This window comes from Marmota monax, unplaced genomic scaffold (genome assembly GCF_021218885.2).
Source record: "Marmota monax isolate L192 unplaced genomic scaffold, Marmota_monax_Labrador192_F-V1.1 WCK01_AAM20220418_F8-fsc00048, whole genome shotgun sequence".
In the NCBI taxonomy this organism is placed as follows: Eukaryota; Metazoa; Chordata; class Mammalia; order Rodentia; family Sciuridae; genus Marmota; species Marmota monax.
The window spans coordinates 5,532,287-5,544,845 of NW_026694895.1; the positions used below are offsets into that span (position 1 = coordinate 5,532,287).

The window sequence follows — 12,559 nt, forward strand, 5'->3', positions numbered from 1 at the left end:
GATCCAGCCAACCTGATCTCCATTCTGCACCTTGGGAAAACCAGATTTATTCTAACCTTCCCTTTGTTGCCTAATTCAAGTTCTGATTAAATGTTATGTCCTCAGTGACACTTTCCTAGCTAGCTTATTTAAACATGCATATACATCTTAAGCACTTCCTATTTCCTGATTGTTTTTTGCAATGTTTAGTAATGGTTCTCTGAGTTCAAAGCCTGACCTTGCCACTTATTTGCTATATGATTTTGGGAAAATTACTTAACTTCTGTGTTTCAGTTTCCTTGTAAGTAAAATGGGGAGAATAACACTATCAATGATAGTATCAATGATAAGGGTGCTTTGAGATTTACTTGGGTTCATAAGTTTAAAAGCTTACCTTTGTAAAACCATGATTCAGCCTTCATTTCACTTTATCATCATTATTATATGAAACACCATATAATTTATCAATTTATTTTGTTATCTGCTCACTCTCTCTTAAAAGTTAGTTCCCTGGGCCACTAATTCACTTAATGCTGTATTCTCAGTGACTAGAACAGAGGCTCTGTCTGACAAAATACAAAAGCTATCAAACTTGAAATGGAACCACCATTTGATGCAGGCATCCCACTCCTAAGTTTATACCCCAAGAACTTAAAGTCAGCATACTACAGTGATACAGCTACATTAATGTTTATAGCAGCACAATTCATAATAGCTAAACTATGGAACCAATCTAGATGGCCTTCAATAGATGAATGACAAAGAAAATGTGGTATATATACACAATGGAATATTACTCAACCTTAAAGAAGAATAATATTATGACATTTGCCAGTAAATGGATGGAACTAGAGAATATTATGCTAAATGAAATAAGCCAATTCCAAAGAACCAATGACGGAATGTTTTCTCAATATGTGGATGCTAATTCACAATAAAGGGGGAGGGGAGCATTGGTAATTTGGATGAGACAGAGGGGAGTGAAGGGAAAGGAAGGGACATGGGGATAGGAATAATTGTAGAATGAATTGGACATTATTGCCCTATGTGCATATATGATTACATAACCTGTGTAACTCTACATTATGTACAACCAGACAAATGAGAAGTTATACTCCATTTATGTATGATGTATCAAAATGCATTTTACTGTCCTGTATAATTAATGAGAATGTTTGTGTGTGTGTGTGTGTGTGTGTAAAAGATATCTACTGATTTAGAGAAGGAACAAATGAATGTTTCCCTTCTTAAATTCAATTCAGCAACCTTATGTTGGGTTTGAACACTAACATGGATCCTCTAGTTGTGTATTTTTTTTCTATTTCCAATTGAACTTACCTGTGGCATCCATATCAATACAAATAAAATTTCTTTTTATATTTGAACCCTACTGTTTCTAATGCATACCCTTGGTTTGCTTACCTACACATGTAACCCTGTCAGTTCACCTCGGGTCTTCCAGGCTCTACCTTCCTCTGTACTGTTAGGATTAACTCAAACCACAGGCTGCACTGCTTCTAAGCAGCCTCAACCTGTTTCACTACCACCTGAAGGGGAATCTGTACTTTTAACAAGGATCCACCAGGTGCTTCGTATAAAGATTAGGAACCACTAAGTCCAACTCCTTGTAACTTCTTGTTCACTTTCCAGCCTTTAGGAAACACTGACCCACTCATAGTGGCAGGTGCTCTTCCATTATTGTCTACAGCCAGTGGTTTACTCTGTGCTCCGTGATTACAAGCATTTACCAAGATATCTAGGCAACTTGACCACTATAGAAGAAAATCACCTTTCCTTTAAATAACTAAAAATTATAGGCCAGGCTCAGTGGCACACACCTGTAATCCCAGAACTCAGAAGGCTGAGGCAGGAAGGATTGAGAGTTCAAAGCCAGCCTCAGCAACTTAGAGGCCCTAAGCAACTTAATGAAACCCTGTCTCTAATTAAAATATAAAAGGGGCTGGGGATGTGGCTCCATGGTTAAATGTCCCTAGGTTCAATCCCTGGTACCAAAAAAAAAAAAAGAGGAAAAAAAATACAAATTATAAATACTAATTAAAATATCACAGCAATAAGTTAAATCTGGAGCATTAGAATGAACCAGACCTCTCTTTTTTAATAGCTTCTCATCAAATCATGATATTTACTTCAGATAGAAAGAACACAGAGAAGCCAAAGAGAACAAGACCCAAGTCTGATGAATTCTGACTTCTTTCAGGGCCCAGAAGCACAAGCATACCTGGTAATTCATGATGGCACGTAAACACATGATGCAGACATGAACGTCATCTTTCTTACTCACTAATCTTGAATTCTTCAGAGTTCTTCTGCTGGGCAAAGTATTATATCTACAAATAAAAACAGAAACACAAACCGATAGGATTCTTTCTTAGCATAGGCAAGTGTACTGTAAAAAACGGATATTATTTTCTTCATTAACCCACACTTACATAGGACTGCGGGTTAAGAACACCAACAACAAACCCATCACCACAAAGCTATTTCCATAGACTGTGAAGCCCACATGTTTCTGAGGACTGGTGATGAGATTTTCATGCCAGATACCTACAGACAATGAAAGACAACCCCTCTCACAGTAATAACAAATCAAACTGTATGTGAGATTGAGTAACAATCCCAGCCTCCTATCAGCAGGCCACACGAGGTATGCATAGGCAATCTCTGCTATTAACAAGGGAGAGGGTGACACTTAGCTTAGACCTAGGCCCCCAATTATTTGTCCTAATTATAATTGCACAAACTACTGCTTTCAGGTGTCCCTGCTTTGGGAATTACTCCTAGACATTTATTAGTGACTTTAAAGTGTCACTGTGATATTAGATTGACAAATTAACATGGTGCATGTAGAAAAGATGATAACATTGAGAGCTTTAATACAAACTTTAAATTATTTAAAGAGGAGGAGGAGGAGGAGGAGAAGGGAGAAATCTCTATCAAAAGTCTAATATTGTATATTTGTTGATTGACTGTATGTCCTCTTCTGCTAAGTATCTGTTCAGTTCCTTGGCCCATTTATTGATTGAGTTATTTGGTTTTTTGAGTTTTCAATAGCTTCTCATCAAATCATGATATTTTTGAGTTCTTTATATATCCTAGAGATTAGTGCTCTGATGTGCATGTAAAATTTGCTCCCATGAGTGTGGTAAAAATTTGCTCCCATTCTGTAGGCTCTCTATTCACCTCACCAATGGTGTCTTTTGCTGAGAAGAAGCTTTTTAGTTTGAATCCACCCCATTTATTGATTCTTGATTTTATTTCTTGTGGTATAGGAGTCTTATTAAGGAAGTTGGGGCCTAATCAACATATTTAGCAATTAGAGAAATGCAAATCAAAACTTCTCTAAGATTTTATCTTACTCCAGTCAGAATGGCAGCTATTAAGAATACAAACAACCAACAAGTTTTGGTGAAGATATGGGGGGAAAGGCACATTCATATATTCCTGGTAGTACTGCAAATTGGTGCAGTATGAAGATTCCTTGGAAAAATTGGAAGGAAACCACCATTTGACCCACCTGTCTCACTCCTTTGTTATACCCGAAGGACTTAAAATCAGTGTACAACAGAGACACAGCTAATGTTTATAGCAGCACAATTCAAAATAGCAAAGTTGTGGAACCAACCTAGATGCCCTTCAGTAGATGAATGGATAAAAAAACTGTGGTGTATATACACAATGGAATATTACTCAACATTAAAAGAGAATAAAATCACAGCACTTACAGGTAAATGGATGGAGTTGGAGAATATTATGCTAAGTGAAGTTAGCCAATCCCCCAAAAAACAAATGCTGAATGTTTTCTCTGATATGAGGATTCTGATCCACAATGGGGATGGGGGGGGGGGGCGGAATCATGGGAGGAATGGAGAAACTTTAGATAGGGCAAAGGGGATGGAGGGAAAGGAAGAGGGCATGGGGGCAGGAAAGACAGTGGAATGAGATGGGACATCATTACCTTAAGTACATGTATGAAGACACGAATGGTGTGACTCTACTTTGTGTAAAGCCAGAGACATGAAAAATTGTGCTCTATATGTGTAATGTGAGTTGGAATGCATTCAGCTGTCATATATAACAAATTAGGATTTTTTAAAAAGTCTAGGGGCTGGGGTTGTGGCCCAGTGGCAGAGCACTTGCCTCTCACATGTGAGGCACTAGGTTTGATCCTCAGCACCACATAAAAATAACTAAACAAAGATATTGTGTCCATGTATAACTAAAAAAAAAAAAAAATTTAAAGTCTAATATTGTTTGGCTGAACAGAAATTTCATTTTCTATTCAAAAACTACCAAACATGGATCATTCTTTCAAATAAGGCTGGTAGTGAACCAAATACATTTTTGAAAAGCACTTTGATCAATCACTTGTCTCACTAAACCTGAATGTGTAAAATGTAGTTTGCTCACACTAATTTTGAGAAGGTAGCTCCATTAAGGGACTTTCTGCTTGTTTTATATTTTGAAATAAAATCTCAGCAAAGAAGCTGACTCCACTCAGTTCTGAATGCAAAAGCAAAAAAAATGAGATTAAACAAACAAGTTGGGGTTTTGGTGTAAGTAAGACCAACTTCAGCATCTAAAATTCAACTTTAAAATGTGTCACTCATCCATAACCCAGCATGACTGTTGACACATGTCTCGGAGTCTCACACACAGTGGCACAACTTCTAAAATGTCCATGCAGCCAATCCATCCTAAGCCTACATGATGCTCTTAGATTCTTCCTTTACCCTACATACAGTTATTTTAATCTCAGCTTTATATTTCTTTAATGGAATCACCTATTATATACATGGTAGTTTATTTGAAGCATAGTTTTCATTTTTAATTAAAGGCAACAACCACTAACCTAAAATGAAGTCACCGGAAATTTAAAAAGCTAAGAGGATTTCAGATTTCCCTTTGCTAAAGTATATTTATGCATGGTGATGATTATCAAAGCAAACTACTCTCTAAGGAAGATTGGTTAGTTTCCTCTATACCTTTCTTTATTTCTGCTTCACTTCCCCGCCCCCCCCCCAAAAAAATCTTAATTAAAGTTAAGCAAGCCTACACATTTCATTGTGTTTCCTCAAATGTGTAAAGTAATATAGCACATTCATTTCTTTATTGAGCCAATTCTTGATATATGCTGTACCAAATCTCTAAGAAGCCACAATGTATTTACCACTATTTTTCACAATGCAGAAACCACAAAAAATAACAGAATAATATACTACATACTGCATATTACAGAAAAGACTTCCACATGTTGTATTTTGTGGCTAAGCCTCAAATATATTTTTCTGGGTCAAGATAATATATTTAATATGCAGACTTATTCATATTTAAAGAATTTAGAAAATATACAAGACATCAACAAAAACAATGAGCGTTTATGAATGATATTTAATGCTAAAACAATACAGCTAAACTTTTTCTAAAATGAATGTTATTTGTTTTCAAAATTATTTTCTCAGGCTGAGGTTGTGTATCAGTAGTAGAGCGCTTGCCTAACACATGAGGAGCCCTGGATTCGATCCTCAGCACCACATATAAATAAATAAATAAAGGTATTTCTCCATTTACAACTAAACAAAAATATTTTTAAAATGTTATTTTCTCTAATTTTTCAATTATAGAAAAATAGACGTACAGTGCGGCACACGCCTGTAATCCCAGCTGTTTGGGAAGCTGAGGCAGAAGGATTGTGAGTTCAAAGCCAGCCTTAGCAGCAGCAAGGCACTAAGCAACTCAGTGAGACCCTGTCTCTAAATAAAATACATAAAAGGGCTGGGGATGTGGCTTGGTGGTTGAGTGCCCCTGAGTTAAATCCCTGGTACCCACCCCTGCCCCCAATCAAAAAAAGAAAAGAAAAATAGAATAGAAATAATAGGGAATATCTGAACTTGTATGTTTAAAATCATATCATTACAAATTTTTAAAACCCAACGCCACAACCAATAACAACAGAATCATAGTACTGACATCCAGATGAGATCCTTATCATTGACTCTACACCTTTTCTTATACAGATAAGTAAACTGAAGCCCTAAGAAGTTACATCCACGTGGAAAATAAGAAGAGTTTTGAATAGACTCCACCCCATGACTCCCCACTAGGAGTCAGGGCAATCACTTTCTACAAATTGTTTCTCATCAACTTGACTCATCAACAATCTGCTGGGTTATCGCATAAAAAAGCTACCGCCTACAGCCATCTGTGCAGGACAGTTTCTTCCCTAACATTCCTATCCAGTCATCCTGACAGCATTTTCTACTTCAATCCTATATAGATGTAATTTCCTGACTTGTCTAATTATTTTACCACAAAGGATTAAGACTTATTTGATGCAAACAGATCTGATCATCTACTGCAGAACAGTGGATGATCAAACCATTTTGTAAGCAAGGTTTTCTTTTCAAATCTTAATTTCATACATCACTGATCAGGAAAGTATGGATGTATTCTACATTTTTGAATCCTCATTATAAAAGAATTTCCTCCTGTTAAATAAAAGCATCCTGGAAAATGCCATAATTCTTTACCGCTAAAAATACAAAGTATTTTCTAGGAATGCAATTTGGGATTATGTAAATAGATACAAATTTCAGAGAAAGCCACGAATTAACGTACGTCAATCTATTCTTTAACATACACATCCTATGGAACTTCACAATCTTTGTACTTAGATATTTGGTTTGTGTGCTTTAATTATTCTTTCGGGGCGAGTGGGGTGGTGCAATTTTAAATTTAGTTCCAATACACGATGTTGATACTACTGAATCAACACTTCTCTTAGGAGATAGTTTTAATAGATCCCCCAAGTCACTCACAATTTATTGGTCACTTTACTACTTTATCACTACAAAGACAATTGGACAAGGTGAGCAATCTAAAGGATATGGGCTCTGGTTCCCTCCATCAGTCACAGAAAGTCAACCCAAATCTTTAAGTTGGTTTTATTAAACACCTACTGTTTATCCTAAACTCTGCAAAAGTGTCAAAGAAAAATGAAAGATAAGGATATTGCTTCTGTCCTCAAGGACTTATCATGGAGTTTAGGGAAGAATGGGTAAGTACATAGCTAGTGCCTGCATTGAGATATGCTCTGTCCACAGCCTGCCTATTTCACTGCATTTAGAAAGTGATGCATATGAACCCAATAACAACCCTTATATACCCACCAACACAGGATAACATGGTGGAGCAATGGTAGTCACATCTTTTCAAGTGAGAACACTATTTGCAAAGCACTGTCCTTAAAATCATCTCATAGTCAACCATTTCTTAATCAAGATAGATTTGACTGAGTTAACATAGACCTACTCAAAAGTTGTTTTTAAATGGAGCTGTCAGTCAACAACTAAATATGAAAGGAATAGAGAAACTGAGAGACAAGTATCATAAAGTTGACATGAAAATGGGCATAATCATGAAATATTACCAATGTAGATTTAAAATATCCCTGTCTTATTCAACAGTAGAATTATAAGTTACTTTCATTTGTGATTTTTGTCTATATTTTTACAGGCTAAATAAAATGGATGTGTATTACTTTTCCAAAAAAAGAAAAAGCAAAGTACATTGAAAAACTCTTTTAGATGGTCTAGGTATAAATCTACTTTTCAAGAGACAGCTAACAAGCTACCACAATCATAATGTCCTTCCCACCCCAAGCACTTGGCTCCTAGAGAACTCTAGGTAGAAGGTGGTCCCATTGTACCCTCACGAGCAAATATTCAGATTTCTATGAAGAGACTAAAACCTATAACAACACATATGACAAACGAATCAAGTATCATTAGAAAAAATCAGCTTTGAAAATCTTTTTTCCTGGCATTGTAAATGTCTGCCTAGATGTTGATAGGCTGAACACAGTGATTAACTGTTTCTACAGAAAAAGGATGAGGGTAACTGACTACCAAGTGTGAGTCACACTGATTCATTTAGGCAGGGCTCAAATATCACAGCAGTTATCTGTCACCCATTAAAAAAATTCCAACAGCTCAAAAGAAACCAACAGCCAAGTAATCTATACAAACTACTATTTCATAATTAAGTTCATATGATTCAACACACTATCTATCTCTGAAAGGACAGATAAGGTGGCCTGCATCCGGTCCTATGTCACAGCCCTTTAGGCTAAACTATTAGTCTTCTCCTTTCATAAGCAGTGATCATCCTAGTGGAGATTATGGGGATTAAGCAGGTGGCTCAGTGGGAGGTATGGGGCCTCTGTGGTAAACTAATATCTTTTGTATGTATTCAGCTACTTAATTACCAAAAGTGAAATCCATTACTATATTTTCTTCTGAAGCTATTGTGAATCTTCATTTAAAACAGAGACTATCTGAACAGAATCAAATTGGAGATTGTCCCTCCAATTCATTGTGATTTATTTATAAAAGGCCCCAGTGAGAAGCATCAGTTTCTCCAAGTCTCCATGGATAATCGAGGCAAATAAGGTTTATTCAGAACCCTCCTTTGTAATTTGTCTTGCCTGATCCCAGACTCTGTCAACAGCTAATGGTACTCTTTCCCTTCACTGAGATTTGAAATTGGCTTCTGAGACAATACACTCCCCTGGGTCCTCTTTCTCTTCACCAGTAGTTCTCAGATCTCACATACATCACAGCTTAATGGAGGCGGAGGAGGAGGCAGCAGAAGGGGAAGGGGGAGAAGTATGGAGAAAAGGAGGGGAAGGCAGAGGAGAAGAGTGAGTGGGGTTTTGAATGAGCTCCCACTCTATTCAGTTCCCTGCCAGGTTGCAGGTTTCCACTGTGATGGCAGGCCTGGCTTACAAGGCTACTGTGAACTAGAGAGAGAAGGGGATGGGAATACAGCAAGTCAAATGCCATAAAGCTTGATGTTCTTACTGAGATTCCAGGTTTTCTTTTCTGGGGTTTTTTTTTTTTTTTCTTTCCTTGCAGAGATACTCCCCATTGCCTCAAAACTTTACTTAATTTCTAAACTTCTGAAAAAGCTTATTCTGGCAATATTTTTTTAACCTGCTTCCTCAACATTTTTATGGAGGAGAGCATTTTCAAAGGCCCTTCTTCAACCTTTTCCATCCTAACAGACTTTCAGAGATTGTGTGCTGTCTGCCTACTCATTCTGAAGTGTAACAATGCTTTCAAGTTGATGGGAGAAGGTGGAAGAGGTACAGGAACAACTAGGTCTCTGGTGACTTGGAGCAGGTTCCCTAAGATGTGAGGATGTCCCAGTTCCAAAGGGAATGTGATACTGACAGAGGGACTGTGAAAACCCCGAAGCCCTAAGGCTGATTAGATAGTCACTCTCAGAGCCTTTCTTCTCCTAGGCTGGCAAGCAGAATTTTAGGGGTCCAGATGCCTATGTACAAAAAAGGGGGGGTGTCTCCAGAAGCAGAAAACAGCCCTGAATTTAATTTTTGGAGGCCCTACCATATGAAGGAAAAGTAATAGGGAAGAAATATTTAGGAATATGGAGGAAAACTAACAGCATCAAAATTCTCAGGCTTTCTTCAGTATCAACTTCGCGAATTGCCTGCTATTTCCCCAAGGACTAAGCTAAAACCATACATTTTATCCCAGCATTTAACCACAAGATCCTGTCTTGGAAGAACTGCCATTCAGAATTCACAAAGCCTTTTGAATGTAGAAACATCATAAAACTGAAGATGAAAACCAAACTGAAGCTATTCTAATCACTTATATTAGTTTTAAATATATTTTAACATGCACACACATGTAACTACTTCACACACAGTACTTCACTTTATGTGAAGTAATAATTAATGAACAAGTGCTAAGTCAATGCAAATGAGTAGGCATAAGAAACAACAATCTTTGTATACATCTCTCATGTAGCCTATACAGAATATTTCTTGTTTGGTACTATGGTGGCATTTGCCACCTGCACCATGTACTTCATAGTTGACAATAAATCTGCCAAGAAACACATGGCACCAGCAGCACATACTACAAGGAAGGAAGGTATTTCTGTTTTGAGAGTCCTTCAGAATGACTGATTAGTGAGCTCCCACCAGGCAAGCCAAACCTAAATTTTTGACTCAAGATGACAAAAGGAAGTCCAGACCAGCCAAGAAAACCCAGAGACATAGCTCTTTTGGATTTGCTTAAATCTGTCAATGGAAAATAATAACTGCTTTGAAGAAACAAGAATGACCATGACCCAGGAACACAATCTCAAGTTAACAACATAAGCTCCCAAAGGACATGGTTCTCTCATCAAGAGACTATATGCCCCAGAAGTAGGCATAGTCATCAGGAAAATAAACTACAAAACAGTGGGAAAATCTTATACAAGATTCACATGTTGCTCTCAATAAAATTGGGAACATTCCTACAGGATTCAGGCACCAGCTCATCTTAATACCAGCCTTAAGGTTGGGAGAGGTTAACATACTATCAAGCTTAACATACTATCCAGTGCTAGGTCAGACACAGAGTCCAGCAAAATGGCTTTCAAAAAGGACCAAAAATACACCAACTCAACTTTGTCTTCCCAATCTACTCCATTTCTCCACAAGGTCTGGATGTTCCAATCAGCAAAATTCAAACAACCTGGAAGCACAATACAAAAGCAGCCTTTATAGAGTACTTGAGTTCACAGGTAAGGATTAGATACACAGAAATATCTCTTGCCAGATACAGGCTCATAGCCTGAATTCATTATGCTCGTTAAATTTCTGGTTAAAGCCATGTCTTCCTGTCCTAAAACCACTATTGATCAACAGTCAGTCCAACAAAGGAAGTTACAGTAATTTTGAGCCGCTCCCTCATAGGAATATAAAGCACACTGATAATAAACATAAGCCTAAGTGATAAGCGGTGTGCATATGATAATCTGGGAGCATAATAGAAAAACCTCCTCAGCAAAAAGCTTGGTAAGAAACACTGAATTTGTTCAGAGATCTAAATCTATAAAGCCCCAAGCACTTAGTAAACACTAAAAAATGGAAGCTGTTCTTCACCCAGAGATGACCTAAGTCTTGATTATCCATCTGCTGTCTCAGTAACACATATATATTTGCAGGCATTTAGGCAGATTCTAGTATGGAGTTATGTACACATCTGTCTCTCCCTCTATACTTCTACTGCACAAAGACTGTGTATTACTGTAGAACCTTGAATAAATGTTTCCTGAACTGACCTAATCATGCTCTCCCAGAGTCTGGCAAAAAAAAAGTTTTCAAAAGCCTTTTATAGAACTTACATGTCAACATTTGTGAGATTCATATTATCTAGGTCATAATGGCAATTATTAAAAAATGAGTCCCCCCACCCTTGCAAAAAGTATTTTCAGTCTTTCAAACTATTCAGATAATAAACTAATATCTACCTATAAATATAGTAATTAGATCTCTCTTGGAAGCTGATGTAAGGGTTGAATCCAACTGGAAGGCAACACCAATGGGGCATGTCACACAATTTGGCAGAACTGTACTAGTCATTTATGGTTCCAAGGTCTGGGCTAACAGTACTTTCACCAAGATTTGAGGTTTTAGGTTTCCCCTCGCTTACCCTTCAGACATGACATCACTTGGGCATATTTTTTTCTGTCAATTAAACTCATAAAATATATGATGCTTAAAAATGAGCCAAGTATTTTTCTGACAGTCCTTATAGCCAAAACAAACACAGTTGAAACCGTTCAATCCAGATAGTTCAAAGCAGGGGTACAGAGAGACAGATACAAGGAAAGAAGGGAGAAACAAAACTCCTAGTGAACTTTTTTTTTTTTATCAAGTATGAAAATTTTCTGTTTGTCTAGATTTCCCAGTAGAAACCAGATAAGTGCTAGAATATTCTGTAATCAAAGGTCTCAAAGATACATGCTTTTTAAAAATAGATTAGGTGAAATAACAGGCTGCCAATCCATCATGTGAAGAAAGAGTTATTATAAATCTGAATTTTTTGATTTGTCACCTTTGTCAAAGGTGTTTACTTATTGAGAAACTAAGCATGAGCTATCCCTATACAAAAATTGTTTAGGGAATCCATCCTATGACCTTAAAAATTAAAATATTTCTATGTTTCATCCTAAATTATCTCCTCTTTTCATAAACCTTCTAAATCATTGCCAATAAGCAACAATGATAAATTCACAACCTGGCCTTGAAATTATTACATCTACTGGCTCTAATCTACTCCCAGCAAGACTCATCCACACATTGCTAACTAAAGGAACCATACACGTACAGTCTTCCCACGCAAACACTGCTCTTAGCACTTTCCCAACTTCTCCCTGTTCCCAGCCACTCCTCCAAGGCTTACCTCTCATTTCATATCCACATCAAGTCTCATCAATCTCTCCACAGGTTTTGCCATTGACCCTAGTCGCTTATATTTCTACATCATTAATTTGGGCGTACTTTTATATGATATTTAACATTTAGTGGACACTTTTTTTCAAATTGCAGATAAAGTCAGAAGACTTTGGTTAGAAACTCTGGCTACTGAACTTAACAGCGATTCACAAATTCTCAAAGCACCAAATTCCTCATCTGTAAACTGGGCCTAAAATTCTTGACTAACTCCCAATAATTTATGAAGAGATAATGATATGCTGGGTG

General features: G+C 37.1%; 1 protein-coding gene across 8 annotated transcripts in view; it reads right to left on the bottom strand.

Annotated features, from left to right (window-relative positions):
* Fmnl2 (formin like 2) overlaps positions 1-12,559 on the bottom strand; it is a 283,661-nt gene that overhangs the window by 64,443 nt on the left and 206,659 nt on the right. For all 8 annotated transcript variants that reach the window (XM_058573498.1, XM_058573496.1, XM_058573497.1 and 5 more), the window contains exon 7: positions 2,219-2,327. In XM_058573498.1, coding sequence (XP_058429481.1) covers positions 2,219-2,327 — 109 coding nt within the window. The remainder of the gene's footprint in view (positions 1-2,218; positions 2,328-12,559) is intronic.